At 44.9% G+C, this 22,116-nt stretch overlaps 1 protein-coding gene across 3 annotated transcripts in view; it reads left to right on the top strand.

Moving 5' to 3' along the window:
* ERICH6B (glutamate rich 6B) overlaps positions 1-22,116 on the top strand; it is a 66,651-nt gene that overhangs the window by 34,344 nt on the left and 10,191 nt on the right. For all 3 annotated transcript variants that reach the window (XM_034758462.1, XM_034758461.1, XM_034758460.1), the window contains 7 exons: positions 2,588-2,686; positions 4,997-5,053; positions 12,128-12,195; positions 15,599-15,700; positions 16,814-16,968; positions 17,993-18,057; positions 18,714-18,829. In XM_034758462.1, coding sequence (XP_034614353.1) covers positions 2,588-2,686; positions 4,997-5,053; positions 12,128-12,195; positions 15,599-15,700; positions 16,814-16,968; positions 17,993-18,057; positions 18,714-18,829 — 662 coding nt within the window. The remainder of the gene's footprint in view (positions 1-2,587; positions 2,687-4,996; positions 5,054-12,127; positions 12,196-15,598; positions 15,701-16,813; positions 16,969-17,992; positions 18,058-18,713; positions 18,830-22,116) is intronic.

Genomic DNA, 22,116 nt, shown 5'->3' with positions numbered 1-22,116 from the left:
ATTAGAGCATAAGCTTTCGTGGACTACAGCCCACTTCTTCTATGCATCCGAAGAAGTGGGCTGTAGTCCACGAAAGCTTATGCTCTAATAAATTTGTTAGTCTCTAAGGTGCCACAAGTACTCCTGTTCTTCTTTTTGCGGATACAGACTAACACGGCTGCTACTCTGAAACCTGTCACTCTTTAATGTATTTGTCCTCGCAGCACCCTTGGGAGATAGGGAAGGACTTTTATCCCCCTTTTGAAGATGACGAACTGAGGCACACGGAGACTAAGTGACTTGCCCAAGTTCACACAGGAAGTCTGTGGCAGAGGAGGGAGTTGACCCTAGGTGTCCTGAATCACCCTAACCCCTAGACCATCCTTCCTCTGTAAGTTATGGACAACTGTGACTATGAAGGGATTAGAACCAACCACTTTATGATTTCTGCCCTTTTAATTCTTATACACCTCTTGCTTTCACAAGCTCGTAGGACCCAAACTGCCCCGCCTGCTGACTCTTCCACCTCCAAGGCATAACTCCAGTTTTGATAAGTAACAAAGCAGAGGGACAGGGTTTTTTTTAATACTTTTGTGTCATCCCTATTGGCCTCTGTTTGGAATCATGTCTTTCTAGCTCTGTGGAATGCTGGACAAAAAGAGTGCGGTCAGGTTGACAGCCAGACTCACTGCCACGGGGCATTCCAGGGCCTATCATCTAGCAAGATAGTATCAATGTGATGCTTCCTGGGTGTACCAAGGTTGTGAGGGGGGCCTTGTCTGTCCCTGCAATGGCTCAGCTCGCCAACCCCACCAGCCATGGGCAATGCAAGCGCACCCCTCCAGGCCTATGCATGCCCTGCTCTCACTCTGCAGGTTAGCGATAGGCACACCCCAACTCCCGAGCCCTCTGAGCATCTCCCTGGAGTGCCCAGCCCCTGGTCCACTGGACGGACGTTTACAGTATTCACAGATTTACTGCTGCCAAATAAGCAGCACACCCCAGCTTATCAGCTCCACCTCAGATCACCACTCTGCTTATCCCACACCCTATAGACATGTGTATGGTAAAAACCAGTGTGATCTTCTGTAACAAAGCAAAGCAATTCAAGGGCAGCAAGGAGAAGTATTGGAAACAAAGGGTCACGTAGCAAATAATTCATAACACACATTCTAAAACCTAGACTTAATTAACTAGATGCTCTCATGTCTTATAGAGCAAGGCTCACCCAAAGTTCTTCTAGCGTTTTACAGCCAGGCTTGGCTGTGATCGTCCATTCGTGAGCCAAGATCCAGTCTATTAGCAGCCCCAGATATATCAGAACAATCCATTGTCCTTTTTCATAAGCAGGACACCCTCCTGCTGGTTGTTTTTTTTCCTGTATACTCCTTACTTAGAGCCACCCCAATTAAGAGATTGGGAAATCTACATGTATTTTGCTGCCCCAAACATGGCAGTCAACCGGTCCCCCACTTTTGGCGTACCCGCCACCGAAACCGTGGGACCAGCGGACCTCCCGCAGGCATGCCACCGAAGGCAGCCTGACTGCCGTCCTCATGGCAACCAGCAGGCCACCCCCTACGGCTTGCCGCCCCAGGCACGCGTTTGGTGCGCTGGTGCCTGGAGCTGCCCCTGCTCTTAATCAGCGTGTGGCTCAATATGCAAATAGGCCTACATTATTATGAGCACAATACACAATGGCCAAACAGGGAGATAAGCGTCTGTTACCCACTGCCTCAAAAGGGACTGTCTGAGACATGTCACTGCCTGGTTACCTGCCTTAAGAACATAACTTTTAGTATAGAAACATAACTCCTTAAATATTATCTATACATACATTTTGCAATGATTATGGCAACCAGTCATTTATGGCAACCAATTATGAGCAACTGGCTCTCAGTAGAGACCTTACTAACTTTGGTGAATTAATATGCACCTATCCAACCCAGGGAATCCCTGTAAAACTCTATGCACCGTCTCTGTCCTCTAACAGTTGGCACCAACAGGTGCCTGGGTCACAATCCGATTTTATACTAACAAAGCTACGTTTTCCATTTTTATGCTTAGGGACATAAATGATCCCCAGCTGGGATTGGGAAGTAACTTCCATCCCATGGCATCTAATGATTCATGGTTACCCAGGCAGTGGTGCTGGGGGGTGCTGAAAGCCAGCTAACGAAACTGTAAACCACGTGTGTTCAAAAGCAATGTGAAAAAGTGTGATTCCCGCTCACACCACACGGGTTCAGCACAGCTCCGGGATTCTCAAGAATCGCAAAATAATGCCAGCTCCATTCTGATAGCACCAGCAAACTTTTCACAGTGAAACTTGGGGATGCTGCCTGCAGCTCTAGTTCCTGAGCCTATGTTACCCAGGTACAAAGTTGGGGATTTTCTCCTTCCCCTGAAGCACCCAATTAAAACATTTTTAGGGCTGGGAAACCAAACTAGATGGATCATCATCCTCTTCCAGTAGAATGTTTCTGTGCGGGACAAGAGTTTTGGCCACACACCACATGGCTCTGGTTAAGGATTAGCCTCATTTAGTTCAGCACAGCCAGTGCACTATCAGACCAACTCGGAACACAAATCTGCTTTTATGTTTCAGGTGTTGTGGTGCTCTTTACTAACGTAAGTGAAGAAATTGAGACACAAGAGTCTGAAGAAGGAAGCGAAGAAAATAACCAAACAAAATCCAAAGACGAAGGTAGGGTGCGCTTGTGGAGACTCCATCATTGGCAATTTTTAAATCAAGATTGGATCTTTTTCTAAAAGAGAGGCTCTAGTTCAAAAGAAATTATGTTGGGGAAGTTCTATGGCCTGTGTTATACAGGAGATCGGACTGGCCTGGGAATCTATGAATAATCCTGGTCACTGTAAATTAAAGTGGGGTTTTCAATGAGAGTTGGGCATCCAATACCCTTAAACTAGTCTCCTTGGAAAATCCCAGCTTTGTTGCTTTAGAGGAGAGATGGCTAACGCTCCATAGTAATGGGGGATAAATCACCCTGTCCAGGAATATTGTCGAGGGCAGCAACCAAAGTGAGAGGGGGTTTGGCAACTTAGCAGGAGGGTTCTGGCTCATGGGTGGGGATTTGAATGAGGTAGGTGTTACTTTGGGCTTGCCCATTTGATGATGCAGCATTTCGCCCTTTCCCTTCTGACCACACAGTCATCTTTCAGCTTCCCTCATCTCCCATCTGTACCTGTCCCACCAGCCTCCGGACTCCCAGGCCTTTCCCACAATACAACCACATGAGATGCTCGATGGAATTAAAAGGATAACATAAAATACTTTTAACTGGAAAGTATAAGGAACCTATGGAATTCACTGCTGCAGAAGGCTATTGAGGCAACTAAAGTAGCAAGAGTCAAAATGTATTAGACCTTCCAGGCAGACCTGTCTCTGTGAGAAGCATCAAGCGGCACTGCATCTCTGCACAGCATGGACCACCTCTCCAGTCTGCTTGAGAGGGTCAGCCCATGGACAGCTGCTGTCCATTCACAGTCTCAGACTGTGGTTTCCATCTGGGCGCTGGATCATGCCACCTCCCCTGATGCTGTTTGAATGTTTGGAGGAGGCAGCCTACCATGCCCTGCCCCAATCTCACCACGAAACACTTAGCAACATGTGGCCTCCTTCCCCAACTTCACCAGTGGGTCCCACATTCCCATCCCATGGGAGGGTGAGGGGGGCCTATTGGAGGAGTAGGATTCTGCAGTTGCCATGAAAGGTGAGAAGAAGCTTGGGCTTGGGGGGGGGGGGAAGAAAACTGAAAAGGAGACTGTGGGGGAGTCAGAGAGTGGACAATAAATCTGAGAGAAGGGGGATGAAAGAAAAACAGTGGGAAGGAAAGACTATGTGGAGAGGGAGGAGGAGGCATAGGGCATGGGGGGAAGAGGGAAAGGAGAATGAAAAGAGAGTAAGAGAAAGGGGGAAAAGGTCAGAAGGTGGGAAAGACTTGAAAGGAGATAAATTAATTAGAGGTAAAATTGAGGAGAAAAGAAACAGGCAGCTAGCAAAGCAAACATAGGAAAGCAAAGAACGAGGCAGACGGGCATAGCAAGTTAATTTTTCTCATTGTTTCATAGAAAGTTTGGCACCAGAATGTTACATAAAGCCAAATACGGGTATATTTTTATATATTTTATCAGGATGACATCTGTCCCTAGCAGAGCAAGACAGGAGGAAGGCATGGGGTAGCAGTCTGCTTCCCTGTGTGGGGGTTTTCTTGCTTTTGTTCTGTATTGTGCTGATGCTGGTTTCTATATGTAGCTCTGTGGTTGTCAGGTAGGAAACACCTGCGTGAATCTAGGCCCTGGGGTTTTGATGTGCAGCCTTTCTTGGTACTTTAACAGAATGTACTTTGACAGTGGCAAACTATTATAGGACAGAATTCCAGACAAACCCATCCCTGCGTAGCTTCTCTTCCACCACCACCCTCCCCCACACTCCATACACTTTAATAACTGAAATATGTTAGTCTTCAAAGATGGAAGGCTTTGGACTCCAAAATTTTATGGATGAAGCTCCGTAGAAACCTTGCTTAATTTTTTCCTCTCTCTCACCACAGAGTCCCCACTTTTGCTTGGTTGGAATTTATGTATTTAGGATTAACATCTGCAATTGCACTAGCTAAGTTGCAAATTACACAGGCTATCAATCTTGATGCTTCAGGGCATACAATGATTACCATCTGGGGGTGGGGGGTGTCAAAAATTAGTTTCTCCCATGCTATCATATGGTATTGTATGATTGACCAGCTGCATAAAGGAGAAGGAATGGGTTTGCCTTCATCAGGAGTATCAGTTATATGTCACTATCAGAGGCAAAGTACCTGATTGACTGAACCAATAGCCAGTTCCACTGTGACATTTCCTATGTCTCTGTTCAGTCTCCACAAGTCTAACACTTAAACCACTCCTGAATCTGGCCATATGACATGTAGGTCAGGTGACTAACATTGCCCAAGCAGGTTAGCCACTAAAACACGCCATGCTTGTTCTTTATCTGTAGTTGTGAGAGCTGAAAGTGATGCAGCAGGAGGAGAAGACAGGAAGTCAGATGACGAAGGTATGCCAGGATATGTGGCCATTTGGGCTGTCATGAGACAACTGTCCTCTCTATGCAGTTAAGAGACCAAATCAGGCATAAAAACTTGGAGTTCTTCATCACAGCTTTTCTGTAGAGATGTCCCAACCCTGACTAGTTACAGAGGCCAAATAACTGCTTTCTAATATGGCTGAAAGCCACAGGAAAAGTATGGGTCACATCCTGTAAACAGCTGAGTGCCTCTTGCAAGGAACTGAGACTACTCTTGAGGTCAACGAGAGTTGGGGGCGCCCAGCGCTTTGCAGGAGGCACTGAGCACTTTGCAAGATCAGGCCCTCAGTGGGGGGGGCTCGTCATGGCAGGGCTGGAGGATACACGGTGGGTTGGGTAATCTGGGGGCTAAGGATGCTTTTCATTGCGAGGGAAACAGAAAGCATTGACAGCTGGGAGGGGGTGGTTTGAGGACAGGTCAGCAGTGGGCAGTGCAATATATTCCAGGGGTACCTCTGATTAAGGAAGGCTCTTGATCCCACAGGAGTTGAAAACAGCAGCCAGGCTGGGCCTGGCAAAGATTTTCAGATCTACTGAGACCTCTGGGGGATCTAGTATCTATATCCACAAAGGCCCAGGTGCAGACCAGAAGCTGAGATGGAAAAGAGGGGCTTTGATGGGCAGGAAATGGAATGAGTCACTGGATCCAGACAAGAGGTCACAGGCTGATGTCCAGCATGGGGTTGAGGGTGGGGGTGATACTAAAGGACACCTGGCTAGTGGGTGTACTCACCCATAGTTTTTGACCCTTCCAAATGCTTGTGAATGAGGTCTGAGGTTCAGACAAGTTCTTATTTTCTATGACCAAGTTTGCCTAGCCTCCGGTTTCAGAACATCTTGGCAGCAGATTATCTCAGTAGAATGGAAGTAACAAGCAAAAACTGACAGAACTCCAAAATAAGAAACATAATTAGCAGCAAAACTTTTAATTTGCCATTCTGAACCATCTCTAAATGAGTTAGTGGCTTATTTATCGGACCTGGCTTGACATTTAGACAGTTCCTTTTAATGCTAATGGGCTTGATTACCGGTATGAATCCTACTGCTTTGCAGAAACTGCTGCTCAGTATTCAGAGCTGCCAAATTCTTCCCACACAATAACACCTTCCTTTCTTCACAGTAAATATGTATTATTCAGTGTACCCATATTACAATAAGGTGCTCACCGGTGTGAGGTGTTTGCTGAGATAATTAAAGCAGCAACCACCAGTTTGCTAGAAATCTAAATTGTGGAAAACACTAGGTACCAATTGTACTGCCTCTTGTCATAGAGTTTTCTGGCCCTGGACTTCCCCAGTTTCTTTAAATGGCACCACGCACTTCTCCTGGCCCTTCCCCACTCCAGCTCACCCCTCTGCAACCTTAAGTTCAGCTGGGAGACTGAACCAAAGACCATTAAAATCAGTGGAAACCCTCCCCCCCGCCCATTGAGTTCAGTGGGCTTGGAATCAGATCTTTGCAGGGTTTCACTGCGCTTTCGTTCCTTACGCCTGTTACTATCTTTTATACCATTAGCTCCCCGGGGCAAGGATTATCATTATCATGAGTTTATACAACCCCTATCGCAAAGGGGCCTGACCTCGTTGTGACCCTAAGGTGCTATCAGAACAAAAGTGTTGAATAATTAATAATAAAATTCCCCCAGACGGTTAACACTGGTAGGGCTGGTTCAACAAAGGCTCTGATGGTGCATTGGTGACAGCCCATAGGCAGCTAACTGGGCTCTTGCATTGTAAGGTAAAAATTTAGTGTGTGATTTTTTCCCTCCCTCACTTGCCCAAAACTGCTCTGCTTGCCAGGTGGGTGAGGAATGGGGGAAACAACAGGGCTCGTGTCCAGTACTGGTGTTGAGAGGTTAGGGGACTTCTGGGTGGAAGCTTCTTTCTAGCCTAAAGGAGATAGAAACCCTGTGCTGTGTCTCAGTAAAAGCCAAGGAACCAGGGCAGGGCACGGGACTTGTGTTAGCATCACAGCACTCTCGGTCAGCAGGGAGACGCTGTTACTCCATACCTAGAGTCCTACCAAATTCACGGCCATGAAAAATGCATCACAGACCATAAAAATCTGGTCTCCCCCTGTGCAATCTGGTCTTTTGTGTGCTTGCTATATGAGTTGAGGGGTGAAAACATTATCTACTACCTGATTGCCGTCTATGTCGAGATAACTGGCTCTATGGATATGGGGAAAGTGGTGGACATGATATATCTTGACTTTAGCAAAGCTTTTGATATGGTCTCCCACAGTATTCTTGCCAGCAAGTTAAGGAAATATGGATTGGATGAATGGACTATAAGGTGGATAGAAAGCTGGCTAGATTGTCGGGTTCAACGGGTAGTGATCAATGGCTTGATGTCTAGTTAAAAGCAACAGAGGGTCCTGTGGCACCTTTGAGCTAACAAAGGCTTGTGTCTGATGAAGTGGGCATTCACCCACGAAAGCTTATGCTCCAATTCTTCTGTTAGTCTTAAAGATGCCACAGGATCCTCTGTTGCTTTTTACAGATTCAGACTAACACGGCTACCCCCTGATACTTGATGTCTAGTTGGCAGCCGGTATTAAGCGGAGTGCCCTAGGGGTCAGTTCTGGGGCCGGTTTTGTTCAACATCTTCATTAATGATCTGGATGATGGGATGGATTGCACCGTCAGCAAGTTCGCGGATGACACTAAACTGGGGGGAGAGATAGATATGCTGGAGGGTAGGGATAGGGTCCAGAGTGACCTAGACAAATTGGAGGATTGGGCTAAAAGAAATCTGATGAGGTTCAACAAGGACAAGTCCAGAGTCCATATTAGATTGCATTAGTAGGAGCATTGCCAGCAGACCAAGGGAAGTGATTATTCCCTTCTATTTGACACTGGTGAGGCCACATCTGGAGTATTGCATCCAGTTTTGGGCCATCCACTACAGAAAGAATGTGGACAAATTGGAGAGAGTCCAGAGGAAGGCAACAAAAATGATTAGAGGGCTGGGGCACGTGACTTATGAGGAGAGGCTGAGGGAACTGGGCTTATTTAGTCTGCAGAAGAGACAAGTGAGGGGGGATTTGATAGCAGCCTTCAACTACCTGAAGGGGGATTCAAAGAGGATGGAGATAGGCTGTTCTGAGTGGTGGCAGATGACAGAACAAGGAGCAATGGTCTCAAATTGCAATGTGGGAGGTCTAGGTTGGATATTAGGAAAAACTATTTCACTAGGAGGGTGGTGAAGCACTGGAATGGGTTGCCTAGGGAGGTGGTGGAATCTCCATCCGTAGAGGTTTTTTAAGGCCCGGCTTGACAAAGCCCTGGCTAGGATGATTTAGCTGGAGTTGGTCCTGCTTTGAGCAGGGGGTTTGACTATGACCTCCTGTGATCTCTTCCAACCCTAATCTTCTATGATTCTATACAGATTTCAGGGGGAAGACCAACCTTTCTCAAGTTGGGGGTCCTGACCCAAAAGTGAGTTGCAGAGGGGTGACAAGGTTATTTTAAGAGGGTCACAGTATTGCCACCCTTACTTCTGCGCTGCCTTCAGAGTTGGGCAACTGGAGAGCAGTGACTATTGGCCAGGCACCCAGCTCTGAAGGCAGCGTCCTGCCAGCAGCAACTCAGAAGTAAGGGTAGCATACCGCAAACCTCCCTGCAATAACCTCGCGACCACCCCACAACTTCTTTTTGGGTCAGGACCCCTACAATTACAACACCATGAACTTTCAGATTTAAATAGCTGAAATCATGAAATTTACAACTTTTAAACTTGTATGGCCATGAAATTGACCAAAATGGACCATTAATTTGGTAGGGCCCTATCCATACTATATGGTGCTGGAGTATGAGGAGTAACCAGACCCTGGTATGTCAGTTTGGCTCTGGTGGGCTGGGAAGGAACCCCCCAAGATTCATCAGTATTATGGATTATTAATTTGACAGTGATGCTTAGGAGCCTTTGTCATAGACCAGGGCCCCATTGTGCTAGGCTCTGTACAAACACAGAACGAAAAAACTGGCCCCTGCCCTAAAGAGCCAATAATCAAGGTTTGTAGGGGGGTTGTTTGACTTTTGTGGGGGGGAGGGTTATATTGCTTTAATCTTTGTCATCCCTTTCCTCCTTCTCTTTCACACCATATCTGAGTTGTATAGAAGGACAACACATTGGGGCAGCAGAATGGCTGTGGCACCTGGAGAGAGGGAGGGGGAAGGTTTGTAACTAACAAGGCATGGACCCAGCAGCACAGGACATCATCCCAGACACATTGTTTGAACTTTGTAAATTGGTTTTCTCTGTCTTGTCTATTTGCATATAAGGTCTTCAGGAGAGACCCCTCTCTTCCTCTGCGATTATATAGCACCTAGCACACGGGAGACCTGATCTTGATTGGAGCCTTTGGGCTCTTCCATAATAGAAATAATTACTACTAATAATAAAATAATAATAGGTGCAGGAAGGGAAGATCCATTCTGTTTTTCACAAGTCACCACCTGTTTTTTCTCTGTATACGCATTATCCCCTGCAGAGATCCCTTCCTTATGGGATCAATCAGTCTTAGAGTGCCTGATTCTCCTCCTGCATCCATGTTAATCAGCAGTAACTCCAGTGAAGTCAGTTCAGAATGGCACTGGTGCAAATAAGAACAGAATTGGGTCCCGCATTAGTTAAATTATTACATTTTTTTAAGATGAAAAATGATAGATTTTAGGAGATAAACATTGTGTCTGTTTTATAAACGTTGGTGCAAAATGCCAACTGAGGAAGTTCATGGGACCCAGAGAGCCTTATAAACTAGGACAGCCTGGTAAGCATTCTGAATGACAAGGACCTGACAAGCCATGCTGCTTTAACAAGCTTTCCTGATGGCTAACCGACCCCAATGAGATTATCATGATCCGTGGAACATAGATACGTGGGCCCAGTAATTTCCCCAGGGGTGTGATTATCTTGTAATAGCCAGATCCCTGATGCTCATTTTTTATACCATGAAGAAAAGGAGGTCTGAAGTAGGAATGCTAGTTTGTACTATTCAGATTGGCTATGCAGCCAAGACATATGGTTTCAAACCAATTCTACAAAAAGAACACAGGTAAATAAGTACAGGTTCCTCCAATGAAGAAGTTGAGGCTTTGTCCCAAAAGAGGTCCTTGCATGTTGGATGGTTAGAGCCTCTGTGTGCATGTTTGTTTTCATTTACTAGGGGAAAAGCTGCTATGTGTAATACAGGTTCAGATAACCTAGTGAAGCCAATTTTATTTTTGTTCTTTCCGCCTCCTACGCCATTATTCATGGTTACATGAATGATGGCATAGGAGGCGGAAAGAACATAAATAAAAAGCTGATCAGGAGCCGGTTCTATCTGAATGCTACTTTGCAATGATGGTAAACAGGATGATATAAGCAAGGTTGAGGGCATACAACTTGATTTCCATAAAATGTGCTCGTTCAGAAATACGGGCACTGCCAGGCCATGCATCCAATCACAAAGGATGTACATATTCAATGTCTGCATGTAGCGTAACGTGTATGCTCCTGGATTACCAGTAGGTGTGTTTCAGAGTTATTTTTCCTCTGATATAGGTATTTAGGGAGGCCACTGTTTCTGAGAGGGGGATTTGGCTTTTATGGATTTCCTCTGATCCCCTAGGTTTGTTTGGATACTGTCTTTTTAATGCATCACTTGCTGAAGCTACAGGGAGCATGCAGAACATACAGGAGTTTGAAACTTTATTCAGAGGAACCAAAGTCTGCTCAGGGGCTCCCATTAATTACCATAGTATAAAAACACCACACTGTTGCCCTCCTCATCTTCAAGATGTGGTCCCAACAGATTGCAGGGCCCAGTATGAAGTAGTGTACTGTGAGTAAGTAATGCTATTCTATAGTGGCTGGCCTAGAGTGAAGCTAGGTGACATGTTGCCCATAGCAGTTCCCAGAGTTTTCCTTTGGTAGAGGCCTTTTGGGAGGAGTTAAAGGAAAACGAGTTCTAGTCCCAGCTTCCTTTGTGTCTGTGGGTGGGATGTGTCCATATCATCGTGTCCGCTGTCTCTACCTATGGATTCACTGCAATGGAACTCTCCATCTGGATCTGAGAAGCCATATTTCCTTGATCCGGGATGTTGTATTAAAGATGAAGGTGGTGATAGGCAGTAGTGTAGGGTTTCCTGGGCCACACTTGAACTACTCTGCCTTAATGTGGGAAATTATCTGTCTTGAAATTAGCTGAGAATGCATATAAAGTATCCACCCTCTCTCCAGTTTATAAAAACCTGGCAGAGGGGCACTAATGAGTGACATTTGGATGTTATCGTAGCTATTTAATAATCTGAGTAAAGTTGCTTCTAACTTATTTTTGTTCTTGACACAGATTTTATAGATCTTATTTTTCTGTGCATCATCATGCTCTTAAAAATTATAATATGTAGAAGTTTATAGCCTGCCATAATAAGACATTTGTATTATACTCTAATAACTCATTTTCATCAATTCTTGCAGTCTAGTATACAGTTTATTACTATGAAACACTTTTATAATCCCTCTTCTATACTATACACCGAAATTCAGAAGTGTATATAAATTATTACACCCTCTTTGCAAAGTTTCCTTATATGTTACTCGCCAAGGTCAAAATGCCACACCTGGGTTCCTAAAATTAGGCTTCTAAATCCATGTGACAAGTGACTTTGTTAAGGTGTGGGAGGGATGATTTTTCAAAGGGAGGGTGTTCTCCGCTTTTTGAAAATCAGGCCCTGTTAACGTGCCTGGAATTGGGTACCACAGCTGAAAACCTAAGCACTTACATTTGGGTGGCTACATATGGATTTAAATGGGCTGAAGCGCCAAGCACCCACAGACTCTATAGAAATCAACAGAAGCTCCTCAGCACCATTGAAAGTTAGTCCGCTTATGTTGAGCTGCCTAAGGATAGATGTGGGAGCCTAACCGTAGGCAGTCAGGTTTGAAATTTTTGATTCCAGCACCTCTGTAGGTGAATTGACAATTGATGCAAATGTCAAAATATTTCTACACAGTGAGCGAAGGCTAATTCACGTCTTTGTCTTGTTCATACAAAAAGCCCCAGGGTCCGATTCAGAAGAGGCGATTTGTGATGACCTGAAAATAACTACCCTGTTCCTAGATGAGGTGAGGCCCATGGAGAAATTAAAATGAATACACCAGTCATTGATAAAGAGGAAGCTGCATGGCTCAAGAGAGTGGTACTGGACAATGGAGCCTTTCGCCTGTAGGTCACTATTCCACACCCAACCTGTGCTGGTAGAGACTCACAGCCAACTGGTGTAAACTGGTGTAAATTGGCGAGTTTTTTTCACTTGGTAGAGCTCTGCCAATTTACATCAGCTGAGGATGGGGCTGTGACAACATTTTCCCCGATGCTGTTTGGTGGCCTGTGTGAAGTGGGTGGGTGGATCTCAGTCCAGTCTGTGCTGGATACATGTTCACGTCAAAAAAGCCTCTCTCACTCGGGCAACTTTTTCATCAGTCTCAGCTCAGAGGGGAGCTGACAACTGAATTAGCATTAAAACTGAACGATCCCCTCCCACACAGAGGTTCTGTCCCTTCTGGTTAAGGTTGAGGCATGCTTATTTTTGCTTTCTTTTGTGGGTAGGCTTTGGGGGAAAGGTTGCAGTGTTGTTTGTGGATAAATGGTGTCCTGTGGGGCATCACTTCACCACCTCTGACAAGTACTAAATTCTCTCAGAACAAAGAGAGACAAAGGAAGGCAGCTCCTCAATGAAAATCGGAGGGAAGCTCGTGGAAAGTTCCTTGCGCCTGACACACAGAAACAGAGGGCCAAATTCATCACTGGTATAACTCCATTGATGTCCATAGAGTTACACCAAAAGTGGGTCTAACCTAAGGACTCTTCAGTAATAGAGAGGATTTTAGGCAGGGCTTGTTTTCCCTGACCCTACTAATACCATGTGGTTATATTTCCAGTCAGGTAGTGTAAGATTTGTCAGGTCTGTGGTGAGATGCCTTTCAGAAAAGACATCTAGCTTCCAGAAAAGGGCTCTCTTGGGATGTTTTGACACTCCTGAAACTGAGAGTAGTGTCCAGGGGAAAGGAAGTTAGCTTTGCTTTCTTGACAGTAGACCAAAAATTGCTGAAGAGGCGAATGCTATTCCCTTTAAGAGACATTTGACCATCAAAACAACGGGAGTAGTTTGACAAGAAAAGGAAAGAGTAGATGTTACTGACTCAAACAGCAGATGGCTCTCGAGCCATGGCGACCTAATGAAAAACATGTGGGTGTGTGATGTGTCGAATTGTCTTCCTTATCCTTCTGCTGGTTTTGCAGCTTCTCAAAGTGAAGCCAAGTTTAAAAGGTGACCAATGTCAGACCCTCTAGTATTTCAGCCTCTCAAACTCAATCTTATTTTCCTCCTTTGCAGTGTTATATGCTTAGCCATCACCCAGTTTAAAATAGACAAAAAGAGGGCTAGTTGGTTATCTCTCTGTTTCTACTTCCACCAGCATTTCAGTTGGGGCTGGGGGGGGGAGGGTTGTAATAATAATATATGGAGATATACCTATCTCATAGAACTGGAAGGGACCCCAAAAGGTCACTGAGTCCAGCCCCTGCCTTCACTAGCAGGACCAAGTACTGATTTTGCCCCAGATCCCTAAGTAGCCGCCTCAAGGATTGAGCTCATAACCCTGGGTTTAGCAGCCCAATCCTCAAGCCACTGAGCTATCCCTCCTCCTTTGATGTTTACATTGCTCTAGTTCAGAGGTGGCCGAGGAGGGAACCCGAGCAGGCCCACACAGTGCAAGGAAGCCTCATCGTTAATATGGAGGTTCTGGTCTCAGTATGCAATGCTCCATCTTAAACAGTAGCCTCTGTGCTATGCAGTTTACTGTAGATGTGGCCTTCACTCTTCTGTCAGCTTCCCGTTACAACCCACCGTTGGGCAAAGTTGGGCTCCTCTGCTGTAATGATAGTGATTCCTTCCAATTTGTGATATATCAACTCTCTCTTCACCCCTTACATTCAGGATCTTATAGTTCTGACTTGGCTGTTAAAAAGAGCTGTTAGCTTAAAGCTAAACAAAGAAATACGCAGTCCATCTATGATGTGTGTGTATATATGAAAATCATTTTTGAAAGCTGTCTCCTGTTTATGGCAGTAACTTATTTCAACAAATATTTTGAAAAGATTTTATTACATGGATTTTGTTTGCCTGCAGAGCAGACACATTAGCATTATAGACCATAATGGCAATACTCTAATAATAATAATACTTCATTAACATATTCATCTAAATGTCAAGACTTGTATGATAGATGATGATAACTCTTCCAGAACCCTGTACAGTCTGACTTGTCAGTTCTTTCAAGAAATTAGACTGTTCTTTCTAGGAACAAAGAATGTAGACCATACTTACAGGATGGGAGACATGATCTTGGGAAGCAGTGACTCCGAAAAAGATTTGGGCATCGCTGTGGATAATCAGCTGAGCATGAGGTCCTAGTGAGATGCTGTAACTAAAAAGGCTAATGCACTCCTTGGATGTATAAGCAGAGGAATCTCAAGTAGGAATAGAGAGGTTAATTTACCTCTATATTTGGCACAGATGTGTCCACTGCTGGAATACCATGTCCAGTTATGGTGTCCACAATTCAAGAAGGATGTTGATAATTTGAAGAGGGTCAGAGCAGAGACAGGAGAATGATAAACGGATTAGAAAACAAGTCTGATAGTGACAGATTCAATTAGCTCAATCTATTTAGCTTAACAAATAAAAGCTTAAAGGACTTGATCATAGTTTATAAGTATCTATAAAATATTTTGGGAACACATATTTAATAATGGGCTCTTCAATTTAGCAGAGAAAGGTATAATGTGATCCAATGGCTATAAGATGAAGCTAGACAAATTCAGACTGGAAATAGGGTGTAAATTTTTAACAATGAAGGTGAGGAACCATTAGAACAATTTACCTAGTGTTGTGGTGGATTCTCCATCACTGACAATTTTTAAACCAAGACTGGATGTTTTTCTAAAAAAATCTGCTCTAGGAATTGTGTTGGGGAAGTTTTCTGGCCTGTGTCATCCAGGAGATCAGACTAGAGGATCACACTGGTCACTTCTGGTCTTGGAATCTATGAATCTGTTCTTTGTAGAAATTGCCTTAAAAACGTCAGGAATTTTCTTTTTCTTTTAAATCTGTTTTTCATTTTTTTTCATCAAAACCTAAAAAAAAAAAGAAACTTTTTTGAAAAAACAAACAAACAATTTTTTTTTTCAAAATTTCCCATGAAACACAATTAACACTTTTCATCCAGCTTTGATGAAAGAGTAAAGATCAGCAATTCACTTGGGAATACAGATTGTCACACATAACCTAGAACTTCCTGCATAGCCTCATGACATCACCTTATTGATAGTGGTAGTTATGGAGAGGTGCAAACTTGACTCTTCTTAGAAAAATGTGATTTTCTTATGTGAGCAGCTAAGCTTTAAGTACAATTAATTTTTTTTAAAAAAGCTAATGCTCTTCACCATTTTCCTTTGTCCGCTGAGGAAAATCACTTAGCTGAAGTACCTGAAAACTGTGAGTTTTGTAAGGCTGTTGCAAAGCCCATCCCAACAGTAGAAGACCTGGACACAGAACCACTGGAAACTGTGAGTAGCTGTGCTACTTAAACAATTAAGCTATCTTTTCCTGGTAATCTTCCAGCAGCAAAGCCAATACATTACCAGGCCCTCGCAGTTCCTGATGACTAGTTCCAAACATACGTGATTAGGCCAGGACTGTGGAGGTGAGGGAACTGCTAGGTCTTTTGTAACATATTCAGGATTATACTTTGGTCAAGTAGTACCATGGAAGGAAGAAAATTTGGCATCCCAACATCCCCAAGAATTCCTGCTGCCATCAGCAGTTGGACACAAGACAGGTTCACCCAAAAATCATTGTGAATTATACCAATGGAGGGAAAATCCACAACAAAAAATGGGAGCAGTTTGGTCCAGTGACCAGGGTGCAAGGTCTGAGATTCAGGACTCTTGTGATTTGTTCATAGTTCTACTATGGACTTGAGGTGTGACCATAAGCAAGTCACCTTTTTAATCTGAGCCTGAGTATCCATAAATGTAGGATGATACGTTATGGAAAGGGGAGGGAGACAAATGAAGAAAGCTCCTGCTATGTGCTGTAGTGATAATTGTTATGTGGGAAGCAGGGCAACGACCAGACATCAGAGTTGGAGAGGAAGGCAGAAGCAGGGCTAAGGGGGCAGTATGGAGGGGGTTGTGAGGAGCTGGATGACAAGCAGTTTGGAGTGGATAGGAAATTGGATTAAGAAGGCAAGGGGGAGAAAAGAGGAGCACCTTTGGGGCATGGGTGTTGAGGGGGGAATGGGAAGAGATCCCTGAAGGAGTGGATGGTCAGAGAAGCAAAGTTGGAGGGAGACCGTCTGGCTTGAGGAAGAGCTGTAGCTTGCGATACAGAAGCGTGGGGTTCTTGAAAATGGAGCAGTGGTGAGTCAACAGGCCAGATCCTCAGCTGATACAATGGTGCTAAGCAGAGAACCTGGTTTACTGGCATTAATAAAATTCATATGGCATTTTCCCATATGAAGTGGGAAAATCCTGCATCACTCATGAGATGATCTTGCCTAATCTCAGACTGCTTGCCTGTTGGGAAGAATGTGAAGTCAAGTGTGGAAAAGGTTACACTTTCTGCCAGTTCCCTGTAGGCTGGTCCCACTGTGTTCCCACGTCTGGTGTATTTTGTAGCTTTTGTGCTGCAGGACGTACAAGGAAGTGTTTGAGTGTGTGATCAAGGAGCTGATGGAAAGCACCTCATTTGATGAAGAGATTGACATTGCTCCTCATCCTCACCTTTCGCAAACAGTGCTAGAGAGTGAAACCAGAAAGAAACTTGAGCAACAGTAAGTGTCTCTGTGAGGGGGTGCATAGACCCCATGCTGATGAGGAAGGTGCCAGAGAGACCCTAGCGACAGGGCTAGCCCAGCCTTGTCAATCATGTATGGTAGGGGAGAAGGCATTTAAAAAGGAGGAAACTGCAGTCAGCTCAGGATGGGGAGGAACAGGAGTGCCCTAAGCAGGAGACTGCTGTGGGGACTCCTGAAGCCACAAAGAGAACCCCCATCTAGGAGATCTTCACCCCGACCCTACAGGGTGCAGCGAACAATCAGGGTAAGCCAGACAGAGTAAGCCCGACTCAGCAGCCCAGCCAGAGAGATTTCTCAAAACCCACTCTGCAGGTGCTGTATTGTTGGCTGCATTGTGGACTTCTCCCCCTCTTCCCTTCCAACCCTGTGAGAGGCGCTAGAAAGGGGGTACTATTGAGTGCATTGGGCTGTTTAACTTTCCTTCTGATCCCCCATTAAAAGGCAGGGCCTCCTTGCAAGAAGTAAGGCACTGGGGTCTATGCTGGAGCCATCCAGTGTAAATAACTGGGCATGGTCAGGTTCTCCTACCATGTGGGAGAAAAACCTCAGGTGACTCCTTTACCCTCTCTCATTATCCAGAACCGTTTGCAGGAATCAGTAATCCCTCTCCACTACGTTTCTTGATGAATACACTAAAGCGTAACTGATGGAGCATTGCATGTAGAATTCCATGTTCTCCTCAGTTTCGTATGTGGTCATATACATAGACAAGCAATAAAACCTTTTCCTTTGGACCCAGAGACAGTGGCTCCTGGAGGGAGTAGAGGGGTCCCATAGTCCTGCTGGACCCCACCTCAGTGTTGCCTCTCAGAGAAAGCCCTGCTGGGCAGACAACAATGTTGGCATGACTTGGGGTGTTCAGGTGGAGTAATTATTTATATATGTAAATGTGCAGGTAGGACATCATGACCTAATGTCACATGTTTTTCTGAAATTGTTTAGGTTGTCATTAGCCAAAAACAAGCGTGTGATTTTAAAATATATTGTTTGTTGTCCTTAGGTTGCAAGAGAGAGGTTTTGATAAATACAGGGAACTGTATGAGCGGTATATCAAGTTTGGTGCCTGTAAGTACGGTTACCATGGTACTGTTTTAGTCATTGTGTTTGATTTAGAATCATATCAGACAGGGATGGAAGAGACCTATTAAGTCACATGTGATCCATCTTCTGGTCAGTGCAGGATTGTTCCCTACAGAACATTTGATAGCATATTGGCCATTTAGTTTAACTACCCTAAGCAATGGGGTTTTCCTCACTCCCGTTGGGAAACTCTCCCACAGGCTCATGGGGTATGTCTACACTGCACCTGGGAGTGCGTTCATAGACAGACTTGTATTAGCAGGGCTCACCCTGGCATGCTAAACATTGCTGTACAGACACTGCAGCTCAGGCTGGCACTCAGTCTCTCAGTGCCCGCCCTCCCCCCATGCTTGGAAGCCTGAGGTGCAACGTCTACACGGCTATTTTTAGTGCACTAGCATGAGCTCCACTAACACAAGTCGGTGGACCTGGTCTGGGAGGCTCACTCCCAGACGCAGTGTAGACAGACCTATAGAGCTCATTGTCAGGTTTTTCATGATGTCTAGACTAAAGTTTCCTTCCAGTTGGTTTACCCTTAAATAGAAGCTCCACGATATCGATGAGATTAGGGCTAACTCTGAGCTTTGGGAGGCAGAGCTGTACTGAATTCCCTGAACACTTTCATTTTAAAATTGTTTCAGTGACCAAAATTTCATTTAAATTCTCGCAACCCCAAGAAGAGGTCCCAGTTGTTGGTCCAGTGCTGCCTCAAACTTTTGAAGACCTGGGTACAAAGTTCAGAGCAGAGCACTTAAAGGTGTGTGATGATAACCTGATGGCTGTATTGTCTTTTGATGCTAGTACCTATCACTCCACATAGGTAAGTTGTCTGAATGCTCATGAGATTTTGTCTATTCAGCAACATCTCTTGAAAGCGCTGTTATAAGGGCAGCGACACCTGTGACAGAAAATCTCAATGGGACTTAGAAAAGTGGGATGGTGACACGAAACCCTTCACTCGAACGGTGAGAAGAATATGCTGAGCTTCTGCTTTAAAGAGAACACCGCTCTCTGGGAGTTGGCACAACTGTCCAGCCCTCTCACCACTGTGTACTCCACTTTACGTGTCTATTCAGGGGCTTGTCCCAGAGCTGGGCCGTAAGGTGAGTACACTGCAAGTACCTGTGAATCCTATAACTAGCATACAGAGCCCTCCTACCTGCGGAAAGGACAACCCCAAAAGAGAGATTCAGGAGGATGCCGTCTATTCTGTGAACTGCCCAGAGACATGGTTTATTATTATTAATTTATTTGTGCTGTACTAGCCCTGAGCGGTCCCAACAGAAATCAGGCCTCCATTGTGCTAGATACTGTACAACCCCATTAAGAGATAGTCCCTGCTCCGAAAGACCTCTCTAAGGTGCCACAAGTACTCCTGTTCTTCTTCTTACAGTCAAAAGAGACAGACAACAATTGAGAGAAAGGAATTATTATTATCCCCATTTTACAGAGTCACAGCAAAATTATGTAACTTGCCCCGGAGACAAGGTGGGTGAGGTAATATCTTCTATTGGCCAATTTCTGTTGGTGAGAGAGACAAGCTTTCAAACTACCTATGCAGAGCTCTTCTTCACCTAGACCTGAAGAAGAGCTCTGTCCAGCTCGAAAGCTTTAGAGAGCCAACTTCAAATCCTAGCATCGCTCATCAGTGAGCATGGAACTAATGTCTGATTCTTGTCTCCAGTTCTACCCAGGAGGCTATTCACAATGTGACTCCAGTAGTGGTGTCTCTCACTAGCGATCCAGTCAGGGAATAGTATGGATGTTGCATATTAGTACTGAGAAGCACTGGCAGGGATGGGTGGGAGGTGAATCAAAGCAGGCACAGTAGCTGCTCTTAAGCAGTATGCTTGGTTCAGACCAGTGCTCTCATACTCCCTTCTGCATTCTCGAAATAGGTGGGGGAGGAGGGAGGGAACAATTTTCCATGCAAAGTAGCTAATTTTTCAGAGTTACAAAGGACCTTTTATTTTGTCCATCCATGGTAAGAGGCCCATCCATTTTACCAAGAGAGAGACAGGTAACAGAGCTCTTCATCTGGCTGGGACCAAATACGTGACATAGACCTAACGCAAAACCACCACGGCCAAACAGCAGAGGCGGGAGCCAGAAATATGCAGGGTCCATCCTTCAGCATCTCTCTGGTTTCTTGTAGACTGTTTCCCTGCCGTTTCACATTGCTGGTGTCAGTAATATAAACAGCGAGATAACAGCATACCTGTCTGGACAGAGGTGAATTTGAAGCTGAATTGAGTGTGGTGCTTCTGAAGCAGGCACAGCTGAAAGTTATGCAGGGAGCCAGTTCGTTTACACCAGGATGTGCCTCTGGAGTGGGATGTGATGTGCTGGAAGTGTTCAACTGCTTTTATAACAGATGTATACTGTATAGACATAGGTATTAGCAAAGGCCAATGATTTACACTGGACTGGAAACCAGGTTATATACAGGAGGGCAGCAATATGATATGTTGGCTTTACCCTCCTGATTCCACACCTCTGCTCCTTCATTCACTCCCTGAAAGGGGTTCTTCAGATCCATGTCCCTGAACTACAGCCAATAATCTAGGGCCTTGCTGCTCTTGAGTAGCCCCTTATTCTATGAGGAGTTTCAATCCTATTGTCTCCAGTACGTCACACTCCCTGTCAGTACCCAGCCAGAGCTGGGGAAGCTAATGATCCTACCAGTGGACCAAATTCGGTGATGAATCTTGGTCACGTGCCACCTGAAGCCCATTGCGCATACACGAAGAAGAATGGCAGTACCCAAAGAGTAAGTTACTACTCCATGGGCCTGAGGCTCTCCTGGGTGGTGCCAATCACCTGCAGCTCCCATGGAAGACAATGGGAATAGAAGGCGTTCAGCACCAAACCTGCATTTTGAACAAGGGCTGGGCTGTTATGTTGAAATCTCTCCTGTTTTCCAAAGCAGAAAATGTTACAGTGCCCATACATTTACATGAAAATTACCTTGATTTACATCACAAGCGGTGGGATTTTTTTTTACTGTAGATCTAGAAATCCATTACACTACTTTCCCCTGTGAGCTATGTGCGTGACAAAGCCTCCTATCTCGAACCGTCTACTTTTGCGCTTCATAAAAAGTCTTTGAAAAATGGAAGCGAGAGGAACATTTATTTCTCCCTGCCCACCCCCTCACAACCAGGAGATCATTTTTAGCTAGTTTGCAGAGCCAAAATGTACATCCTTGGGTTATAAATTAGGGCTCTTGTTATGGCCAGAATCAGTCACTTCACACAGGAGAAATGCATAAGCCTGGAAGCTACTGAGGTGGACCTCTAATCTCCTGGAGAGAGAGATGGCAGGGAAGGCCTCTTTCTGCATTTCTGAATTAGCTGTTGCTTTAATAATGCTAAAATGCTAGACTGTAAAGTTGCTCCCGCTTTCCCCCCTTTGCCCCCCCCCCCCCCACACACACACAAAGCAAACTGTTCAGCATTCTCCTAGGAGAAGCAAATGGCTCTGCTGTTCATTCTTACAAGGAAGCATGGAGCTCAACCTCATGCAGTGCTTGGAGCCAACCCCTAAGTAAAGACGTGTTTATATTTTCTCTGCAATCATCTGTCAGTACATTGCAGGGTAAATTAACTTGTGTGTCTGATGGAAAGAAAGCCTCTTGGCAAAATATTATCGGGGAAAGGCTACCAATATAAATTAAAGAGCCGAGCTTTGTATAGAAGACGTGTAAAATATAAATATGGAGGGTGTCGTCTCCTGTGAAAGTTAGCAGACTTTTAATTAAAAACAAACAAAACAAACTTCAAGGGTAAAATGGGAGATACAGCAGCTATAGATTTATATTATTGGGCCAAATCCTTTGGTCCCAGTTGGAGATGAGCAAATATTGGAGGCAAAATTGTTCGTGAATATCGTATTTGGAATCTAAGCCTCTCTGTCACATTGTTACGGATTTTTAGTTGGGGTGCATGTGCTGCATACACAATCGCAAAAAATTCCTGATGGGTATTCGGTCTGGAACGCCTCCCCTCGACCCACGCTTTCTCTCTTCACCAAATCATTTTATTT

Source organism: Trachemys scripta, chromosome 1, assembly GCF_013100865.1.
Source record: "Trachemys scripta elegans isolate TJP31775 chromosome 1, CAS_Tse_1.0, whole genome shotgun sequence".
Lineage (NCBI taxonomy): Eukaryota > Metazoa > Chordata > Testudines > Emydidae > Trachemys > Trachemys scripta.
This window is presented reverse-complemented; position numbering and strand designations above follow the sequence as displayed.